General features: G+C 41.2%; 1 protein-coding gene across 5 annotated transcripts in view; it reads left to right on the top strand.

Annotated features, from left to right (window-relative positions):
• Window positions 1–22,335, top strand: part of NUMB (NUMB endocytic adaptor protein) — a gene marked incomplete at its 3' end in the record, with an annotated part of 36,117 nt that extends 13,782 nt beyond the window's left edge. Inside the window, exons 2-10 of one of the 5 annotated variants that reach the window (XM_080345734.1) lie at window positions 18–92; window positions 5,303–5,335; window positions 10,847–10,921; window positions 12,791–12,931; window positions 14,443–14,644; window positions 16,792–17,094; window positions 18,852–19,001; window positions 19,848–19,991; window positions 21,632–22,335. In XM_080345734.1, the coding sequence (XP_080201860.1) occupies window positions 18–92; window positions 5,303–5,335; window positions 10,847–10,921; window positions 12,791–12,931; window positions 14,443–14,644; window positions 16,792–17,094; window positions 18,852–19,001; window positions 19,848–19,991; window positions 21,632–22,335 (1,827 nt within the window). The remainder of the gene's footprint in view (window positions 1–17; window positions 93–5,302; window positions 5,336–10,846; window positions 10,922–12,790; window positions 12,932–14,442; window positions 14,645–16,791; window positions 17,095–18,851; window positions 19,002–19,847; window positions 19,992–21,631) is intronic. The other 4 variants (XM_080345733.1, XM_080345737.1, XM_080345736.1 and 1 more) reach the window with 4 other exon arrangements.
• Between the last annotated feature and the right edge of the window lie 380 nt (window positions 22,336–22,715).

Raw genomic sequence — 22,715 nt, 5'->3', positions numbered from 1 at the left:
TGCTCTCTTTCCTGCAGTACCTGGGACATGTCGAGGTGGATGAATCCAGAGGAATGCACATCTGTGAGGACGCTGTGAAGAGACTGAAATCTGTATGTATATTTGTTTCATGAAAAAGTTGTCTGTGGGGTTGTGAGTGTTGTGAGAGAAGGTGGGTCCCAGCTCCAGGCTGAGCTGGTGTCCCAGGGCAGGGGAGCAGCTGGCGGTGGGAGAGCGTGGCCGCGGTCAGGGGACGTGCACATCTGGCCATGGGAGCCAGAGAGCTGCAACTGCTCTTTCTGCTCCCAGGAACTATTTGCAAAACAAAAGTGTAGAAATCCTCTGTGACCTTTCAGAATAAGTTGGTACCCCACATGGGACTTTAAGCATTGTTTTTTTTAACAGTTCTTTCTCCCTTTCTCTCTCTTTCCTCTCCCTCTCTCTCTCCCTCTGTTGCCTGCCACTTTAATAGTGACTTAATTCACCGTTATTATACAAAACATTACTTGATTAAGGCTGCTTTTTTCTAATGCACTGCAACATTGTAGTCATGCATGAAATAATCTGGCTTGCATCTGCTCAGAGTGGCCTGAAGGCTGCCTAATTCTGATATGTCATGAAGTGGGCTGCTCTTAGTTTGGCTTTTGTGAACGTTTGCTCCTGTAAATGGCACTCGTTCAAAGCTCTTTGTATTTCTGTGGCTCATTTGAAGAGGTCTTGTCATCTCTTTCCTGCAGTAGTCGCATCACAAAATCCTGCAGAAATAGCGAACTCAAAAAAGTCAGTGATCAGTCTGTCGAGGAACTGAGGCTGCAACAGCGTTGAAGAGAACAGAAGGAGAAAGGGACATTGAAAGTCTGAATGGAGATAGGGAACTGCAGTCCTTTTCATCGCTTCTCTTACGTGTCTTAGCTATATACATTCTACAGCGATGCCTTTAGTCGAAGAAACTCTTGTATCCTTGTAGCTCAACAGAAAAAGTACACCAAACACTTCTACTGCACCTTTGCTAGCTTAAGATATCTGCTACTGGACATCGCTTTTTTCCTCATCAAATGTGAGAGCTCAAATGGCTTCCAGCTAAACCTGTTCTTCCCTTCTTCCTAGCATACAACAGAGGATTATAGGTTATCTTTTCTTCCTTCTGTTGTGCTGTAAAGTTTCTGAATTGGTTTAGTGCTCCGATTAAAATCAAGTCTTTTCATTCTTTTCTCTCGCAGCTAATGTATAGCAACCTGTTAAAGCCGCGTCCCATCTGTTCCCATTCAGTCCAGCAGTGATTGGTGATTGATTTTTATTAAAAAGGGCCTCACAAAATATAAATGAGTTCCTTTGTTCTGTGGGTTTAGTCGATGTAGCTAAAAGTGCAAGTACTGGCCACATAATGAATTGCATCCGTTTTTTGTCTCATTCTGATTTTTGTTCTATCAGAATACTTTCTATTAGTACACCGAATAACCTTGCAGTATCTACTTCATGCAGCTTCTCTCATTCTCTTCTCTGGGGAGCTATGCTGTGAAGTATTTGTTCTCTAGTTTTCTTATAAACTTTAAGCCCACAAGCCAGCTAAGTGTAGCTAAGCTTATAAATAATGAGACGCAGTAAAAGCAGAGTGCCCAGTTTCTTCTGGAATCTGGATAATTCCAGGATTGTGATTCTTGATCACCTGAATTATTGATTCAAATGTCAGATTTGGATGTCAAACTTTTACAGTGTGTTCTGTGGAAGTAAATAATTTCATTTCCCTATTCTGTGCTATGTAATAGTTCCAAATTCCGAATGGCACCAATTTACCCTTTCTCATAAATTCAATATTTTTCTTCAGATAATTTTGATCTCTTCTTCTGTTTGAAGTTCTTGATGTCTTGTTTACGTAGAGGCACGTCTCTTAGGAACGCTGTTTCCATTGTCTCCTTTGTCAGTGTTGGAAGTTGAGAAGCAAAGGCGAAATTCTCCTTGGGCCCTGAAACTACTTTGTGCACATTAGTTGCCAGACTCCATCAGATCCAAGGTGCATTTGGGCCTGCTGGCTGCAATTCAACCCCTGCCCCCCACCCCAAGTGTTTAGGCTTTAAACTCTGCCATTACTGAAAGCTCTTTTTCTGTACAATATGCTCTCTTAATTAGCAAAAGCCAGACCACTGGATGATATTTCAGCATGCAAGGAATGTGATAAGAAAACAGTTTGTTCTTGTGGTAGTCTCTTGCTTTCACAGTACATGGTTATTCTGATGGCCTTTCTCTTGGTCTTGAAAGAATTAGAATTTTTTAGCTGCAGTGTTCAAACTGAAAGACTCTGTTAAGGGGGATAAGACTTCACTTTTCCTATGGTTTAACTATATCAAAATGTATGTGGCCTATTTTAATCTTTACTGTTTTCTTTGCAGGTAATGTGTAGGTTTTACAAATCCAGTCAATAATTAATAGTTCTGTTCTCTAAGACAGAATTGTTGAATATTTGTATCTTGTAGATTCTAAAAGTTAAATTCTGTCTGTCTACTTATTTTCATAGATTTATTTTTTCCTCTTGATTTCCTGTTCTCCAACGGTTGGCAATTCATTTGGGGAGCCGAAGTCTTGTTCTTTAGCATTGACTAATGGATTTTACAACATTTAATAGGATTTGTCGAGAAGAATATAAAACAATGTTAATCTTGGTTTTAGGAGTAGCTTAATTTCTGCTTTGCTTTTTGAAAGAAAAGATGCAAACAAATATTTCTGTCTCTTTATGTGGGAAATAACCTTTCAGGGTTTTGGTTTTTTTTTTTTTTTATTAGCTGCTCATTAATGTGTTGTAATTGTTTTTGAGCACTGCATCTTGCAGAACTTGAAACCAGATGATGGTGAGCATTTTATTCAGGCATTGTTTAATTAACAACTGAATAAAAGAAGTCACTTTTAGATAGAGTCCGTCATCCACAGTGTATTCTGTTGTTACAATTTCATAGCTCTGAAATTGCACACCACCACTACTATAATGTGCAGATTATAAGATTGTTTAGAATGAAGACAAGCTGGAGTTATGTACCTATTTTTTGTCTGATGAAATGATACCACAGTCTCATTAACCAGATCAGAAAACCCATGTATTCAGCTGTCAGTCTATTATTAACATGGGTTAATGGAGCCTGCCTTTTTTTCTTTAGCAGGAAATTTCCAATGTAGCTTACATTTCTCCTTAGTAGGGATATATTACTAACTGTGTATACGTTTTGTATGTGGTAGGATCCTTGTATTTGGACTTGGTTCTTCAGAACCATTTCACTGAATTAAAAATATTTAGCACAAACTGGAAAATAACTTTGTAAGTGCCCTGTAAGTGTATTTGACTCAGGTGTGGGAACATCATATAAAGACAAAAGTTTGCTCTCTCATGTCGCATTTTAAGTCAGCTTTAGTGTGTAGTATTTGTTTCTAACTTGCCATTTTTTGTTTTAAATGATGCATTTGTTTTAATATATGTTCTTGTTTTAGCAGGTAAAGAGACATAATTTAATATTTTAAAAACATGCATTAGTTATCTCTAAACTACATTAACTTAGTGTTGTTTAAAATCCATTTTGCATGATGCCTTTTCCATTAACCTTTTCTAGTTTATTAAAAAAAAAAAAATCTTGTTTAACAAGCACTTTGCTGAGAACAAAATTAACCATCATCTAAAAATGAGGTAGCTTCTGTGGATCTCTTTAGCTTTTGCTATCTATAAAAAGCGGTTATTTAGTGTAATGCAATAGTCATTGCTCAACTTGGCAGCAACATCCAACCCCATCTCATTATGTACGCAACACTGTGATTAATCCATTAGTTCCCCTCCTAGCATTCAGCATATCCTGTCCAAATACATAACCATTTCTACCTCTAAAAATTGTTAAGCTTTTCAGCTGACTGAACTTAGAGATGTTCTTTATGCACTGTCTGAGTTGACATGAAGATGTTAGAGATACTGGGAGGGAAGCTCTGTGGAAGGACACGGGGCAGAGGCACAGGGCAACACAAGTCAGGAAATGCAAAGTCGAGACTGACACTCCCTTCTTAACTTTGCGTTTCCTGGCTTTTGTTGGCTTGCGTCAGAACCAGAGCTTTGTATTAAATATAACCCTGCTTATCAATTGGTTCTGGAGGCACTGCCCCAGGATATTTGTAATAATATTTTTAATATTGTTATCAGCGATCAACATGTTGGAATTGTACGGTGTTAATCTGGGGTCAGGGGCTGTCGCAGAGACGCTCTCTGTCTCATCTGCAGTTCTCCACCTCTGCCTCCCGACTGCAGCGCTTTGGGAGGGCGGCAGGAGCGGCGCTGCGCTGGGCGCCGACTTCCCCCGGCCCTGGGCCAGCGTGTGCCTGAGCTCGCACCCGGCCCAGAGAAACGGCCTCTCAGGACGTTGTTTCGGATCTTGCAGGCTTGTTTTTTTTTTATCTCCACAGTCTGGTAACAAAGCCAGTAAGCTAAACTGCACGCCAATATGCTTAAAATTGCGTGCTGCCTTTTTCTCAATATGAATTGGGCAATTGATATAATCACTTCCAGGCTGAAGAAATTTAGGAAGCTGTAGTTCAGGTCTTGGTATCTTTGCGCATGCCTGAACTGTTCCTGTCTCAGCTGACTTTAGGGGGGTCTTGTTCAGCCTATCAGTTCAGAGTCATAGAATGAATATCTAATCTTCATATAAATATTGTATAAAACTTTGGAAAGCTTTACAGAGGGGGAAAGAGGAAGGGACCACACGGTAAGATGAAATTCCTCACTGTTCAGAGAAGACTGCGTGAGATACCTAATATAAGAATAAGCATGCAAACCAAAGCAACAAATGAAACAAAACAGTGTTTAAACCCTGCTATACACTAGTCATACATGTTTCTCCAGCTTACACAGCATTTGCTTTGAGAAAGAGTGATCAATACAGAGCAAACTTGACCGTAATTCTGGAGTTAGAGCTTTGCATTTCACAAGAGCCCATACAGTATTTTAATTGTTGAACCACCGTGTCTGCTGCCAAGTTTGGTTTATAACCTAACTAAAAGGGACTAAACAAGAGAGAGTGAAAATAAAGTAACCACTTTGCATGAAATTGGGGCTGAAGTTCTCTTCTTTCCACCAATTTCAGGGCAGTAGCTTATTAGAACTGTGTGCGTGCCCTTTGGTCTGCATTTTCATGGGATTATTTTCACATTTGCCTGTCGCACCTTCTCATGGATAATTCTAAAAACCCCTTCCTTTCCCTCCAAACCCTACTCTTGTGTGTGCTTGTTGGTTTGAAACTCTGGGACATTTTAGCTACCTACAGTAATAGCGCTCGACTTGTCCCCCCTGTTCCTCCAGGAAAGGAAGTTCTTCAAAGGCTTCTTTGGAAAAGTAAGTCTAATGCCTCGTTTGTGCTTGCACTATAAGGAGTTACATCCCTGGTATAGCACTGCCATAAAATCAGGATGAGAGTCCCCTAATCCATTTCAGAATATTTGCTTGTACAACAGACTCGGCAATATGTTGATCAAACAAATAATATGGTTAAAAAAGCAACCTGAAACAGAAACTTGAATCCATTTGGACACTATCAGAACTCCAGTGTTCTGAAGCAATTTGTTCTTCCTGAAAAAAAAGTGAATTTTCCTTTTAAACCCTTAAAACTTGTGCCAGCCTACATCACCTGGGCAAATATCTACAGGGCAGTTGGGGTTTGTGCCTTGTGTTTCGTGGGCAGCTGCCTGGCACCAGGTGTTGGCGATGGGGGAAGGCAGGGTGCCTGCACAGACCATCTCTTAAACCTTTCTTTTTTGAGCACAGTCCTAACACAAAGGTATATGAAGATGAGACCAGGCATTTACGTACTATGTTTTTCTACTTGCAGCTCAACTCTATAACTGAGAAATTTACTGTTTCTATCCTTGCTCTTGTTTTCATGAGGACAGTGTCTGAGACGTGAAGGGAAGCAACTCACTGTTCTTATTAAGAACACGCTGTACTGACAGCTGGGTGGTTTTATTCCTGCTGTCTCCATCTCTGCAGAGCAGCACGGGTAGTCCCCTGGAAGAGATCTCTCTCTCTCTTTTGCCTCTCATCTGTTTCCAACCTATGTGTTTAAAATTCCTCAAAAACATTTCATTTAGTTTACATATGGAGTTAATATAGGATGTGGCTTCTGAAGTATCTTGTTAGAAAATGAATCTTGGCTTAAATAGAAACTAACAGGTTTGTGACTTCTATACATAAAAAAGTCTTCTGGAGCAGATTATTCTCTGGTTGCAAATTTGTTTTGGCTTTGCTTGGGGCGTAAATGAGACTTATTCAGCTGCTCTTTTTCACCTTTCACTCAGTGCTGCATATCACACAGGGACAGCTGTTTCCCCAATGGAGGTTTCTTTTGTGATCTGGGAAAGCACACATCTAAAATGTAGTGATGGTAAAGTAAGAGGCTCTTAATATTTTTAGTGCCAAAATATCATAGGTGGGAGATCTGTTAGATTAACCAGATCATTCCTATGTGCAAATGAAATTTAAGAGCTGGAATCTACAAAGACTGGAGCCAAAACATGCCATTTGCTTTGCAACTGAAAATGCTAAATACTACTTACGATTTACTTAAAAGAAACAGAAACCCCGCACGTCTCAACCTGATCAGATATGTTAGTTTTCTTTCTGATTGTTGGTGTTAGCTTACATTAGGGTACATAAGAAAGCAAAGATGTAAAAGGACAGATACTTGCATAGCACTTAATTAAAAACCTCAAAGACAGATATTTATCTATTAAATATGCCAGCTTCCCGGTTACATCTTGGTTGCTTTTTTATGAAGTCTGGTACTTTACCACAGCCTTGTAGATTTGCTTTGTCTTTTATTATAATACTTTGCCAGAGGGACCTACTTCTACTTCAGCCTGTGAAGTTTCATTAGTTGGCACTGAAAACTCTTAAATCCACGGTGTCTAGATATCCCCACAGCATCGTAGGACAGCGACTTTATTGCAGCTTTGGTGTAAAATGGGAGCCCAAATCTAGGGGAAAACTGCCAAGAAAGGGACAGCTGTTCTCCTATTAATAATTGAGAAATACTAATAGCTCTTAATATCTTTTGGCTGTCTCATCTGTAATTTCTCCACGGATGCCTTGCATTGAGATTAATAGAATATTCTGAACTCCAGAGGTGCTTAAAACACATTAGTAGCTTTCAAAAAGTCACTCTAGACAGGCTTGCTGCTTTCCCCGTCTGTATTTTTCTCTCCCTAAAAGGTAAATCTGACAGATTTGTATCTGGAAACGTTCAGTATTGAAAATATTTTTTTTCATCTTTAAATAAAAATGAGATGTCTGTTGATAGCTCCAAGGTAGGTTTCTGCAGTTTTCTTTTGCGTAGCATATGCAATGTAACTAAATCTACTGCCTTTTTAGGCATTTCTTCATATTTTAAAGCTAAAGTTTTCTGTTGTAATGAATAGTAGTACAGATTCAGTTATCTTTCTCATATTTGGCTCTGAGTGCATGTATTTCTTATCATGCAATGTTTTACACAGAGTCAGAAATGAAACATTTTCTTTATATATACCTCAGACTCCAGATACATCTTACAGCTGTTTGAAAGTCTCAGGACAGAATAAAATAGGCAAAAAGACTATAGATAATTTAGAAGTATTTTAAAAGTGCCTTACTGGGGAACTTCTGCTCTGGCATCCTTAAAACTTTATTTTCCACCTTACGATATAGCTGCTATTTATCTCCACATTCCTGTCACTTCTAACAGTTAAAATGTTGTGACCTGCACTGCTAATCAGGAAAGTACACATATCTCCAGGGCATCGCCAGCTTGTCAGAAAGGTTTCCCTCATGCCCAGCCTGCAGTGGTCCTGCTTTGTCTTTGGGCCTTGTTGTCTCTTAGGACAGGTGCCTCCCCTGCCCTCCTGGAGACCTGAGTACTCTGAATTGCTCCAGATAACGAGTCTCGCATTGGCACAGGTCACGAGCTCCTGGGAAGTGCTGAGCAGCCGAGTTTCCATCGGGGCTGACTCAGCGTGGCCAAGCCAGGCTCCCGGGAGTGAGTGCCACACGTGGCTCTCCTCCAGCAGCGCTGTCATCCACGTGCTCTTGAATAGGGAGACAAGCTACTGATCTGGGTGCCTAGATCAGTCCCTTGGTAGCAACATTTAAGACCACACTGTTCCAGTGAATACTGGCCATTTGCCCTAGATACTTTTGGAGTCACCTATAACTTTGTGCACAAGCTGCGATCCCGCGTTGGAGCTCCCTTCCCATGCAGTGTCTTGCATCAGGTCTGATCTTTGTCCAGTGTGTGCCAGGAGTGCGACTGCTCGTGTCTACCCTGTAATCACGATATACTTGGCAATATTCCACCCACAATGGAGTAGTACTTTGATTTGTATATCCAATGTGAACTGATTTGTAGAAGTATGTTCCTTTATATGCCACTGGTAGGCATGGCTAAGCTGAGGATTTAGTAGATGAGAAGATCCTGTGTTGCCCAGCAGTAGTAGCTGTGGGTTTGGGATATAGACTCTGAGGACTTACTGCTTCAAAGCAATGCATGCATCATAAATCTAGAAGAAGGAATTGAGAGATGAAAGTGTGGTTTGTTTTTCTCTTAGTGTAGCAAACCCATGTTTGGTTATCTTGCATGAGGAACCATATGTTTCTAGTGGGAGATGGGGACTTAGCCCTTCAGCCTTTTCATTTTATTCTGAAAAATGTAAAGTTCCATGTCTTAGCTGTTTCTAAATCCTCATTTGGTAAAATAATAGGTGAGAAGTATCTCTGTTGAAGATCAGTACTGCTTTATGAAATACCCAGCTCAGTTAAACTTGACTTTAATGCAAACGTCAGGAACTGTTCACTATTTCTGAAGAAACAAGGTTTTTATTGTTTTCTGGAGAAAGACATATCTTTGTTTCTAATGATGGTAATCTAAACCAGACAGTCACCTGGAGGCATTGTCTTCTCCTGACTGTATTTGCTTGAAATAAAGCTTTTAAGACTATTAACAGCTTATAAAAAACAGATACTCCTTTTTAAAACAGTTCAAGGAGACAGACCTTTGCAAACCATTTGTTTTGGGGATTAATAGGAGCTTTTACGTTATGGAAGCTAGCTGAGCATTGAAAATATAAACTATATTTTGTGGGTACTGATATTTAATGCCTTTTAAGATCAGAATTTAGAAGTAACTTTTAAATGCTGCAGTATTTTTGAACACACATGACGTTAAATTTAAGTACATCTTCCTTTGTGAATTATGTTACATAATACTCTTTCCACTAGGCATCCCAGAATCTGACAGTTTTACTTTAAACCTTCGCTGGGGGATGGATATTTAGCAACTTGCTTCTGCAAGCACTTCTGCATAGCTTGCTTTCACACTGTGCTCATTTTCTCTCTTTTCTCTTTTAATCACCCTTCCGTACAAGTCAGTGCCATTCTCTGTTCTCACCAAGCCTTTTGAAAACGCTCAGGGTGTCATTGCTGCTTCCGAAATTAGGACAAATAGTTCCTCCCCCAAAACAAACAGAAGTTCTGCCAGGCCCATTTTCTTTGCACTTGCTGCTTTCTCTGAGAATGAAACTGATGTGACGTAACACGAGACTTTTCACTCCATGATATTTCATCCTTACAGTGTTAAAATTGTTGTTGCAGACTTGGAACATGTGGTAGCTTATGCCAGAATGTGTCCTTGCTCCATTATTTGCTGTATGAATATAAATTATATACATCTGCAATGAACTATTGAAAAGAAATTATTGCATGAAGGCACTGGCTGATACCCCCTCATCTGCTGCTGCTGTTGTTGTTCTCTTCACTCCCTGCAGTGGTCTTTGGTGGGTGCCATTAGCAGCCACAAACTATGTAAACCTAGTGCTTGAAAAAACATTATGGGGAGAATATTTTATTGACTGGCTTAAAGTATGGGGCTTGTGAATTAAAGTAACATGTTTAAAAAAAGAAAATCTAGTAGTAGTTCTCTGTCACAACCTGTAAAATTATGTTGACATCGTACATATTTTCTGTTCAGTGAGTTAGTTTCAGAAGAATATTGTGTCAAGTTTTTTTGTAACTTTCCCTTAAAAAGTAAACAGTCTATGAAGAGTCTGTAGTGTAAGTGGCTCCTGCAGCCTTCCTGCGTTTCCCACTTTGAGTCACCCTCAGCTTGCAGCAGCTGCAAGTTCCCACAGTCAGATGTTGGAGCGGAGCCAGGCGGCTCCTGCGCTGCCCCAGCCTGCTCGCGCCAGCGCCTTCTCACCGTGCGCACACCAAGTGCTTAACAAAGCCTATTTTTCTGCCTCTCATCCAAGATGTGACATTTAGCTCTTAATAAATTAGTGGAACATGTTTGGATGATTGGTCTTAGCATTAAGCTCGTAACACAGGAACTGGTGATTTTTGGGTGCCTTTAACACTGGTTTAAGGTGATGCCATGATTCTGCCATGCGACTGTAAGGGCAGAGGGTAGGGCTCGTGGAAATGCCAGGTAAGAATTTTCCTATGTTTAAACTTGTGCTGAAGAAGCTACCTGTGGTGTAACTCCTTATGAATTAGTGTCTTCTGACTCTTTAGTGGAATTCTTCACCCACTTGGTCAGTCTTGAATTCTTTACTGTCAGTGGATATACACCTTATTTTTGCCTCCACCTGTTGTGTGCCCTCTCCCCATCCCCACGATGTGCTGTTTCTGAAATACTGGCTTTGGCTTGGTTCTCTGAATGTTTTGCAACTTGGATTGTGTATCTGGCTTTGGGCACCCTACTGACCGTGGACTTCATCTACACTTAATGTTATGGTTCTTGGAAAGGGGAAGCGGGTGACAGTCTGATACTGTTGGCATAAAACTGTGGTTTTTTTCCTTTCTTTCTCTTCTTTTTTTTGAAAGTCTGGGAAGAAAGCTGTTAAAGCAGTCCTGTGGGTTTCGGCGGATGGACTCAGAGTTGTAGATGAGAAAACAAAGGTTAGATTTCCACTTACAAAAGTTTTACATTTCTCTGTAATAATGTATGTGCTATAACATCAAATGGACACCAATCTTTATGTTAATGCAAGTGTTGGTATTTGAAAGGAAGACTGAAGTGTGTAATTAGTTTAATTAGTTGAGTAGTTTATTGTAAATGTATGTACACTTGTTTTGTTTTTTTTTCCCCAGTTAATTTCACCGTACTCTTAAGACATATTTCATAAAATGTGGCAGGTAGCACAAGATTGGAATATTTTTGTTGCATTTACCAGAAGAATCTTTTTTTTTTTCCTGATAAGTTCTGTGGACATTGAGCTTGGAGCATCCCTTGACTTTGTTCTGCACCACTGCAGAAGGGTGCAATAGTAATACATGAACAAACTCATGTTAATCAATACAATTTTTAGTGCATCCAAATCCTAGAATGGCTCCGAATGAACACGAACTACCTTCCAAAACTGCAATGAAGAGAGTAGATGAAATAGGAGGGTTTTGCCTTCAGACTCAAGCTAAAGAGTAACATAAAATTTGATGATTTCTAGTTCTAATCTCTTAGCTGCTGGTCTGAAGTGGAAGACTAATGTGTTTGTGACATCCTTCTAGATTGTTTTACAATTGTTTTAAGTCGTGAAATAGCACAGTATGTACCACCACAGCTACTGCGTGCAAATAATAGCAAGCAATTCTTGGTTTTATCGAGACGTAGGCAATTAGAAATTAAGACCATTAGGCTTGCCTATATAAGCGTACTAGTATTTTAAAAGATGGCATGGCCATCGCAACAGTTTTACTCTCATTAGTCTGAAATAATTAATTTTATTTTAATGTCATTTACTGTGTCAAGCTGAAAGATTATTTCTGCAAGCCAACACTGAGAAGCAGGTAGAGATAATTGACATCCTTCTGTAGTACAACCACCTGTCAAACACTCACTCTGTGGCCAGACTACCCCAGGGCTGCGGGTGTGCTCTGGTTCATCAGCGCTACAGTCACTGTCTCTTAAGAATGCAAACATACCGATGCAGGTGAATTCAGTCTACTGATTGCCTCATTTGAAAATAATAGTACATGTATTATTTTTAGAAATGTTACTGCATATATCAAGTCTTTAAAAATTGAATTTTAATAAGCTGTGCACACACTGGAGGTAATTAAAAGTATAGGACTTAAAAAGAGCATATACTATTGCCTCCTGGTGGTTGAATACATTAGCGCAGGTGCCAAATACTAACCACCAACCAAAAGAAACTGTTTTGAAAAAAATATTGAAAAAAATATTGTTAACTAAGATGCCATAGTTCTTTAACTCTGCTATCTCTTTTTTAGAAACACTTTTCCCCTCAGTCTGTGGGAACAAATTGAGGATGTTGGATAGTACCAGTGCTGCTGGTGCATCCCTATAGCTGACTGGCAGATCAGCTTTGGCTTTTTGTGTAGCATCTGCCAGACCTTCCCCCTAGCAGACCTCCCTTGTAAGTTTCAGTGTTGTGTTTTAGCCACAGGAAGGATTTTTTTTGATTGCAAGACTACCAGAGCTGTTGTAAAAATAAAATACAACAAAAATGTGGGCTTCATAGTCTGGAGGAGAGATCTTAGGAATTGTTTGGGTCCCTAAATTCTCAAGTGGTGCCTTGACACGCTTCTACCGAAGGTGGAAAATTTCATGTGTCCTTTTTGTTTCATATTGGGAATAGATTCTGAATGGTGAATTCATTGACAGATAATTAAAGCCATATCCTCTGTCTATGCTCTTTTTAGTATAACTCATCTTCTTGCAGTTAACACTGAAAATTACTTGTTGAAATATTGCTCTGTATCTTCTCACGTTTCTTTTATTTTGGGGTCGGGTGGATTTTTCCCCTCCAGGATCTTATAGTTGATCAGACAATAGAGAAAGTTTCTTTCTGCGCACCTGACAGGAACTTTGATCGGGCATTCTCATACATCTGTCGAGATGGCACAACGAGACGCTGGATATGCCACTGCTTTATGGCTGTAAAGGACACGGTAAGTTTAATATGGTGTGTGTCCAACTCTCCCAGCTTCTAGCTGAAAATTATGCTCGGCAAAATTAACTACCTAGAATAATGCAATACGTTTTGATGTCAGCTAAAATATTACTTAGTCCTTGAAAATTGTTTTAGTTCTAATCCTCTATATCTGAATTATTTGCCGTCCGGCTCTGGTGTTGTCTTGTGGAGGGAAACGGTGCCCAGCATGTGTACAAAAGGAATGCAGTCAGCCTCAGACATCTCTCGCAGAAGGGAACTACTCTTCTAAAAATAGAAGATATTCTCATCTGAAAATGTATACAGCCAAAAACTGAAATGGCAATGACAGTTTTTCCAGGGTAAAAATCATAGTGAGTAAATACAGACTGGTTAAGAATGCAACCTCTTGTATGCAAATGTTATCTTGAGTGGAAAGTCATTTGAATATTAAGGGATGGAGCTAAACTGAATTAAATTAGCATCCTGTTTGCTTCTAAGTGATAAGAGATTTTTCCAGTAGAAGGTTTGAAATTATCTCTGTCAATCTCTCGCTGTGTAGACTTAAGTAAGTTATTTAACTCCATGATCTGGCCTTTTGCTCTTTCTGCTTTTTGTTGAATATTATACAAAGTGCTTGAAACCTCCTGCAAGTTCATTGTGTGAACCCCACATAGCTGCATGTTCAGAGCAATTCTACTTGGAAATTTATCTTTTTTTTTTTAAAGAGAAAGCACAAAGTTAGAAATTCCCAGTTAAACTTATATTAGAGCTGGAGCATTTCTGTTTTCTTCTGTGAATAACAGGCCAGTTCACGTACTGATTATTACAGATGAATTGAGCTATTGGTAGTTATAGTGTATCTGGCTCAGCTGTAGCTGCTGTATCTGCTGGATTCCTGGGCTTCCTCAGACTTGAATTTCCTTATTGCAGTTATTGGATAGAGGGTCATTTTTGACCTCACTGGTTAATAATGGTAGTGCTTTCCAGAAGCACTTAACGGTTAATGATGGTTAATAATGGATGTGATTTTAATACCAACTCGTGTGTTTGGTCAGGGCAATTAAGCAGTCACTACTGTACTTTTAATTTTCGTGCTTTCACACAGCAGTGCCTCCCTGAGCCCTCTGTAAACTTTGTCCGTCTGAGAATAGCTCTTATCTGTCCTGGGACTTACACAGGAGATGGCTTCACAGGAGTTTCTCTGTGCACAAATGTGTCCAGAGGTGAGGGATCAGTGCAGGCATGTTATCGCACTAGCATCTTAGGAGCAGTTGAACTAAACAGATTATCTGACAATCTCTTTCATTTCTGGGTGGCCTCCTTGAACATGGCTTGTGCATTAGCCAGTGGGAGTCTTTATATACCAGGTTTAATTTTAGAGCCATACAAAAGGTGGCCAATTACAGTAGTTCTCTTTAATGCCTTAATGAGATTCCTCTTGTAAAGCAAGGTTACCGCTCTGCGATGCTTGAAGCACACGTATGTTTCTGTTCCAGTGACTGTGTGACGCAATGTTGTCTTGTGCAGGGGGAAAGGTTGAGTCACGCCGTGGGCTGTGCATTTGCAGCATGCCTGGAGCGCAAGCAGAAGCGAGAGAAGGAGTGTGGAGTGACGGCCACCTTTGATGCCAGCAGAACCACATTCACTAGAGAGGGGTCATTCAGGGTCACTACAGCTACTGAACAAGCGGAGAGAGAGGAAATTATGAGACAGATGCCGGATGCTAAAGGTAGGGGCTGCGACTTAAACAGTCATCCACAGTGAGCAAAACCAGCGCCGAGGTGAATTGGAACCTGTGCAAGGATTGAGACTTCGTGTCCTTGCGGCATTCCCACTCTTTAACATTATTATGTACAAATCGTATTCCCAGGTGCTTTTCCTTTCACAAAATGAAAAATGCTCCCAGATTCACTGGCAACATGTTTTCCCACATCTCTAGAAAAAGTACAAGTGGCTTCGTATGTAGAAGCTGCTCCTGCTTTGTTTTGTCAGCTTGCTTTATGGCAGAGAACACCATAGGTAATAAAAGGCCTTATTAGAAAAATGTTATAAAAATATAACAAGTCTGCCAGACATGAAGTAATCCTTTTTGTTGTCTGAAGTTCAAGGTAGATGAACAGAAAATTATATGCATTTTTCTTAGAAAAGAATGTATTTTTATTTTAAAGGCAGGTTACGAAGTGTTATAGAGTTATGTTGCGTGAGGGAAGAACGGATTAATCACAGTGTGCTTTCTGGAGGAAAAAAAAAAAAGCCTCAAACCAAAACAACTACCCCCCCATAAAACACATAACTGTTGCACTGTTAATTACAATCAAAACCAGGAACTATCTGATTTGAGAGGAGTTAGTTTTTATACCGTAGCCATTTAAAGTGTTCTGAAATTCAAGTGAAAGCAGAACTCTTTGCCCAATTTTTATTACAAGTAGCAGAGTTCTACAGCTAACAAAAAGAATATTATAAATATTGTTCATAGCCCTCTTTACAATGGAGTTGAACTTTTGTTTCAGAGGGTTCCACGGCAAGTTTTAGGCTGCCCCTCAATTGCAAAACTTTAATCTTCGTTTTCATCATCCATCTGCTTGTTCCCATGCGTTAGTTTTCAAATGTGCTAAATGAAGCTTAAACACAAGGCCTTTGTTACTTGAGGGCATGAGTCAAAGTCTTGACTCAATGAAGGTGTGTGAAATCCTTTCCAAGAAAGACTGATTAGAAAAGTTTCACTTGAAGGAGCAGCTGCAACTCATGGGTACTGAAGCTTGCAAGACAACATAATTAGTTCCTCCTACCATTCCAGCTCCTCAGAAATCTCTGTTGTGACTCCTCTCTATATCAGACTTCAAGTTACTCTGTTGATGTGCCAGCCAAAAATGTCATTGTTTTTCCTAAGCTGTTTGGAAAGCAATATGGGTAAAATGAGAGTTCACACCAGGATGGTGAAGTTTCCCCTTCCCCAGCTGTATTGAGCTGTGTTTATTGCCCTTAAAGCCAATTCCCTTATGATGTGAGTGAGAATTTTCCTAGAGATGGAAAAATCCACGTTGCTGTTCTAATCATAGGTGCCATCATTTAAGCTAGGCTTTTTCTGATATTTCTGCCATTAGGCCTGGTAGACAGGAACACTGTGGTACTATGCAGAACTCCACAAAATGAAGCAGCTGACTTTAAGTTGGTGGAGCTTCCAGTGCAACTAACTAGTGACTGGGTGGTAACACTACAACTAAATTCAGTTCATGAAGTGACACAGGAACTCCCTGCAATGGTGGCAAGGCCTGTCAGCTCAGAGGCTGGATCTGCCTTGCAGCACACGTCCATCTCTCTGTTGGGTGTTTCCTGACAGAGCTGCAGCCCCAGCACTGAATGCAGCCCAACCCATTAAGTGCTGCTGCTACCTTTGTTTTGGCCACTGCAGCTTGTGCAATGTGTTTGGTTACTGCTGCTGATTCTGCAGGGGCAGGAGGGCGCCTTTGAAAACGAAGTCCTAGAGCTGGGTTGTGCTGCTGCTGAGCTGTGCCGCCCTAAGTGACTTCATACATACAGTCTGTAGTCGTATTTCAGCCATAGTTCTGTGTGAGACAAAATAAGGGTCTCAAACACACAATATGCTTTTCAGTCTTTATCACAGATGAATTACAAGTATCCTGAGCTGGGATCTCAGGACTAACTAGAAAGAACACTTACATAAGACCATGACTGGATGTATGTAAAGTGACATGGTGAAGACAATTAAGGTATACAGAAATTATATTTCTGCTGTGATTTAGGAACTCATTTGGAAGAGTACTAGTTATGCAAATTCCTGCAATTAATCTTTTCAAAACAGGCAGTTGGGCACTACTTTGCTTTACTCGTCTAACCTCACCCTGTTTCCTCCAGCAGTTGAAACAGAAGCGAAAACAGTAGCACCAGGTGCGGCACCAAACAGTACTGCCCCCTCTTCTGGCTCACCAACCTCTCCTACTGCTGAAGCTGCTGCCTCTCTGGATAAAGAAATGAGCAATCCCCATGCTATTCCCCGGAGGCATGCCCCTATAGAACAGCTTGCCAGGCAAGGGTCTTTCAGGGGCTTCCCTGCCCTTAGCCAAAAGATGTCTCCTTTTAAACGCCAGTTGTCTTTGCGAATAAATGAGCTGCCTTCAACAGTGCAAAGGAAGACTGATTTCCCCATGAAAAACTCAGGTAAAACCACATGGTTCCAGTGAAACATTACCGTAAATTGTCTCTTCTTCCTTTCCTTTTCTGTGCCTTCAAATAACTCCCTATTTTCTAGTAAATCCTTCTTCCTGCCTCATGTGGATCATTTCTCATGAACAAGCATCACGGTGTCAGAAAACTGCTGCTTTGGAAGTAGGCAAGAACTTAAAACGCAGTATTCACATGCAGAAGACAAACAGTTCTAATCACTGTCTGAAATACTGGAGCACAGTTTAAAGTGTTCCAGGAATGGGTGTTGGTGAATTAATAGGTGCTGGCTTTTCCCTCTGAGTCACTGAACCAGTTCCTCCACTTAATGCCAGGGCATCTTGAGAGACAAATCCCTTTGAGGCCTTAACTACTTGTCATGGGATCATGTGATGCTTTCCTGCAGTCTGTCCTTCTGCCTGTCTGAATTCTTCTTTTTGAAAGCAATGAAGTGAAGTGGCTTTTCACCTTGCACTAAAAGAAACTTTACTGTTCAGGTGGTACAGCTGGCTCTATCAGTAACGCATGATACAGTTTTCACACGATGGTAGTGGGGTTTTATAGCGTCATCCCAATGTAAACACCTGGGATGCTCAGTAACTTGCGTAAAGTCCTAGAATCCCCTTAGCTGGGTTATCCTGCCAGCCAGCTGTACTTGCACTTGGCAACAGAGCTACTTTTAGGGCTCTAAGCTTTAAAGTAGAAAGTTACTGTGGCAAAGGCAAAACCAACAAAACCACCCAGCCTTCTCTTACAATTGTTATTTGGTGACCTGTGCTTTAAGACTAGCACCGAGCAGTCATAGTACACAGCTTAGTAGCGATGCTCACTGAGCACACTGCCATCTGAGTTGTTCGTAGTTCAGAACATTTCTGATGCATGTTCCCACATATGCTGCTGCCAGTGCTGCCATCGTACCACATGCGCTGTATTGGAATATCCCTCAAAGAATCAATTTTTGGGCGTGCCTCCCCATGAATTTTAAATACATTGCATGTTGTGTGCAGACATGGCATGTTTTTTTTTTATACTATTTGTGCTTAATTATAACTGCTCATGTCAGTTCTGTGCAATGAAGGACTGATGATCAGTGCTTTTGAAAAGCAGTGCGATTAGTAATGATGAGAACATCTGGTAAGTTGGCAGTTTTACTCCAGATGTTACTTTATCCACATTATGCTGAGGCTTGGTTTTAAACTGAGTGTCCATTTTGTTAGATCATTCAGCTTTTGCTTTTCATCATTCTGTCACAGGAGCCAGGGATTTTAGCTACTGCTGAACTGGAGCAATCAGTGTTCTATCTCTAGACTTAACTTGCCACTGTACATTGCTGTCAGCACGTTTAAACTTCATCTAGTTACTGTGGAAGTATGTTGCTGGAACACTTAAACCTATCATAAGTATTTTCATTTTGCAGAGTGCCAAATCCTTGATATGTTTAGTACTTTAATACTGAAAGATTTAGATCTCTACTAAAGCTATAGAAAACCCTTTTATTTTCTGAAATGAACATCCTCTTGCATTAACACAGAAAAGCAGTAATAACTGACTTTAAATCTGGAATGCTGATCTCCTTACCCTCTATTTCAGGTCAGGTCTTCAATACTGATTTTAAAACTGTCACGCAAATCAGTAGCAGGAACATCTAGGACATAAGGGAACTAATTACGTTTCAGTTTCACATTGGTGAAATAAAAGAAATTGTTTCTGTATCCTTTAAGCTTCTAATTTAATGAATTCTGTTTACATTTTAGTCCCTGAGGTGGAAGGGGAAACAGACAGCATTAGTGCCCTGTGCTCTCAGATCACCAGTGCTTTCAGCACACCATCAGAAGATCCTTTCTCTTCGGCCCCCATGACAAAACCAGTGACAGTAGTTGCACCACAGTCTCCTGCCTTTCAAGGTTTGTGATTTCTTTGCATGCTGTGGTCATGCTGAGTGAGGCCTGAACGCACATAATGTTGCCTTTCAGTAACACCTAGTCTTAATTTCTTGTGCAAGTCCTATTATCAGTATTCTGGGGGAATGCATCCCGCTTTTTTCATCTTGTCTGTGTAGTTATTCTGTGTTTTTGTTTTTAACAAGAAGTTCGTGCACCTACCACACGATAGTTACCTGTAAAAGGGACTGGCTTTGAGATAACGACTATTTTAACTTTCTGCCTCCTGAGCTGCAAAAACCTTAACAATTGAGTCTCACAGGAACTAAATCCCACAAGGGAAGAGATTTTGTGCCACCACATGATTACTGTTTTTCACACAAACTCTTATAAAAGTTGTGGAGAGATGGCCAACTATAGAACTCATAGCAGCCTCTAATCTTCATTTCACTCATATGCTCTTATACAAGTTGTGTGAAAAAATAACCTCTCCTAGTTAAATGTAGTTACTGTTATTTTGCATCTATAATCTGTTCTTCTTTTGAATCTAAAATTAATCATACAGTAACTTCTCTTTATCTATAAAAACAACAAATTTAACTTCAGCCAATCATTGGAACTCAAGACCTCATCAAATACATAAAAATCCACTATCTCACAATTCTGTTCACAAGTGTTGGATTCATGAAACAGAATTTACTACCTTTAGTGGCTGTCAGTCCAGTTTGGCTAATTTACACGAAATGCTGTCATGTGGAAGTGTCTAAGAATTGTTGTATGTTGGTAGGTATGACATGGTCCACTAACATTCCAGTCACGTGCATGCCTTGCATGAATTAATTGCACTGATGTTGTCTGCTCCCATTTTAGTTAATGGCACTGCCTCTGCCTTCTGTGTGCTTGCTGCTAAACCATCCCAAGCTGCTGTAATGTCCACAGCTCTGCCAGTTCGGGAAACCAATCCTTGGGCTCATGCTCCTGCTACTCATACTGGAGCTGCAGCCGTGGTCACTGGTAAGAGTGGAAGTAAATCCTCTGCATTGCTATGAGAACTTGAATCAGAAGCATAATCGAGCCCTTGAGACAGTTGTCAGTGCCACTTAATGGCAAGTGGAAGGAACACTAACAAAAGCTGGAAGTAGTAGCACTTTGCACAGCTGGATGGAGGGAAGCGATGAACTCGCTGGTCAGTAAGCTGGACTGTAAGCTGGACTGATTCTTATTTTGGCAGCATCTTAGAAAATCCACTGCTTGAAAAGGAAGTAATGAAATAGTGTGTGTGTGTGTGTGTGTGCGCGTGGAGATGAAGGGAAAAGCATCTTTTGTGTGTTCTTTCCACTAACATATGCAAAGGGAGATCAAGTTGGGTACTTAAAGGCTTTAAAGGTTCATTTCTTCTGTTATTACATTTAGTCTGTCCTTCCAGTGTTTGTCTATAGTGGTATACGATGTAAGGTGGTACTTGAAATGGCTGTCAGCCATGTGAACACATGTGCTAACAAACTGTCCTAATGTAAGCTCAGCTCGAAAAGAGCGACTTTGCTACTGAAATAGTAGGTTCTGCTTCGCCCTATAAGAGTACCAGGCACATTTTCATTAAGACAGAGACCCTGAGCTCTGCCTCGAACAGTTTCCTGCTGTAGGAACAACAGTAAACCAATCTTTAGGTGGCATTTAACGAGATCAGGCTGAATGAAGACTACTGAGCAGTAATGATTTTCCACTTCTCCAAAACACCCAGTAGCACAAGAATTGCGGAGCCATCTCTAGCAGGTCCTATGGGAGGGAAAGAGAATTTGAAACTGTAGGGAGAAGGAAAAGCAGAATTCAGCTGGAGGGGAGATAGTTTTGAAACTGTGGGAGGAATGGAAATGATGGTGTGTGGTTTTTGTTGTGTTTTTTTGGTGGTGGTGGTGGGGTTTTTTAATTGTTAAAGATGAATGAGTTAAAAATCAGAACTGTTTTATAGAAGAAAAGTCTAAAATGCTAGGTGTTGAGCATTGCGAAAGGGTTTGAGGGGTTAACAGCTTGAGTTATACCTGAAAAGAGTAAGGGAAAAGTGGAGATGGAGGAAGAACATAAACAAAGGAGTCATGTTAAGTACAGCTTACATATTATATAGTCATTTGATTAGATGTATTGCCTTAAATGTTCATGTATATCGTAGTGAGCACTTACACTTCAGCATGTATGGGACAGAAAAATGAATGTTCTCTTAAACTCCCAGTAACATTACGTTATTGCCTATAGAGGGTGATTTAGGATACAGAGCAAATGAGTCTTAAAACCAGTTCCTTATAGCTGACCAGGCCTGAGCCTCAGAAACTAATACTCCTCAGTTAGAGGAATTAGTAGTTATGGACTAGACCATTGGTCCCCAGTTGTGAGTGCAGGTGGCACTCTCCTGCACGCCCTGGAGTCTCAGATCTCTGCTATTAAAAAAATAATAATAAAAAATTCCACCTCTCTTGACCAACATTGTCCTATAACAGAACAGTACAGTGGATGCATAAAGATGCTTCCAGTGTTGGTGGCAGTCTGTCCTGTGGAGAGAGGAGGCCTGTCTGTCCTTGTGTACATCCTCCAGCCTTTCTAACTGATTAAAGTGTGAGGACTTGGAAACGTTAATGAGTTGCCCACGCTTTCCTTCCCAGGCACTGAATGGAGCAGCACCTCCTCAGGTGCGGCCTCACCAAGTCCTTTCCAAGGAAACCACAGACGTACTCCCTCAGAGGCAGACCGCTGGTTGGAAGAGGTCTCAAAGACTGTCAGAGCCCAGCAGCAGCCAGCCCCAGCCCCACAGCCACTCCTGCAGCCTCCTCCGGCAGCCTCCCAGTCAGCACCAGCCTTCCCAGTCAGCACCTTCATTGCTCCTCAGCCTGTGCCGGTGGGTGTGGTGCCGCCCATGCAGCCACCGTTTATTCCAGCGCAGCCCTACGCCGTAGCAAACGGGATGACCTATGCAGCCCCAAGCGTACCTGTGGTGGGAATCACACCCTCCCAGATGGTGGCCAATGTCTTTGGCACGGCGAGCCACGCTCCCGCAGCCCATCCGCATCAGTCACCCAGTCTTGTCAAACAGCAGACGCTCCCTCAGTACGAAAGCAACAGCGCTACCGCCAGCCCTTTCTTCCACCCGCCCACGCAGCACAACGGCTCCGCAGCTTTCAACGGGGTTGAGGGTGGGAAATGGGCTGCAGAGGACAAGCATTCGCAGCCCCCCGCCGCTGCGCCACAGGTAGACCCCTTCGAAGCACAGTGGGCAGCACTGGAGAGCAAGACAAAGCAGCGCACCAACCCTTCGCCGACTAACCCCTTCTCAAGTGATTTACAGAAGACATTTGAGATTGAACTCTAAGCAGTCCCGGAGGGGGTGGATAAATTGTACATTAGGATAGAGGGATAAAGGGAGCAGAGGGGACTGTTTCCGATCAGTTTGCTTTGATAGTCCCAAAGGTCCCTTCAAACAAAAATGGGTTAGAAAGAGGGAGCAATTACGGGAAGGATATAAACATACAGAGAATTTACCGTGCAGTTCGTAAGAAATGCTGGAGCTGCCCCAGTCTGCATTCCCTCCTCGCTTGGAGAGCTAGAAGTCAAACAGAGCAAAGAAAGGCACCCAGTCCCAAAGCCTGTTCTGCAGAAACAGCGATTATCTCACAGAAAGGGAGGCAGATTTTGTACCCGAGTCCTCCCGATGCCATGTGAGTCCTGGACGTTCCCCCTCAGGGAAAAATT

This window comes from Nesoenas mayeri, assembly GCF_963082525.1.
Source record: "Nesoenas mayeri genome assembly, chromosome: 5".
Taxonomy (NCBI): domain Eukaryota; kingdom Metazoa; phylum Chordata; class Aves; order Columbiformes; family Columbidae; genus Nesoenas; species Nesoenas mayeri.
The sequence above is the reverse complement of the archived record's forward strand: the minus strand, read 5'-3'. Positions and strand labels throughout refer to the sequence as shown.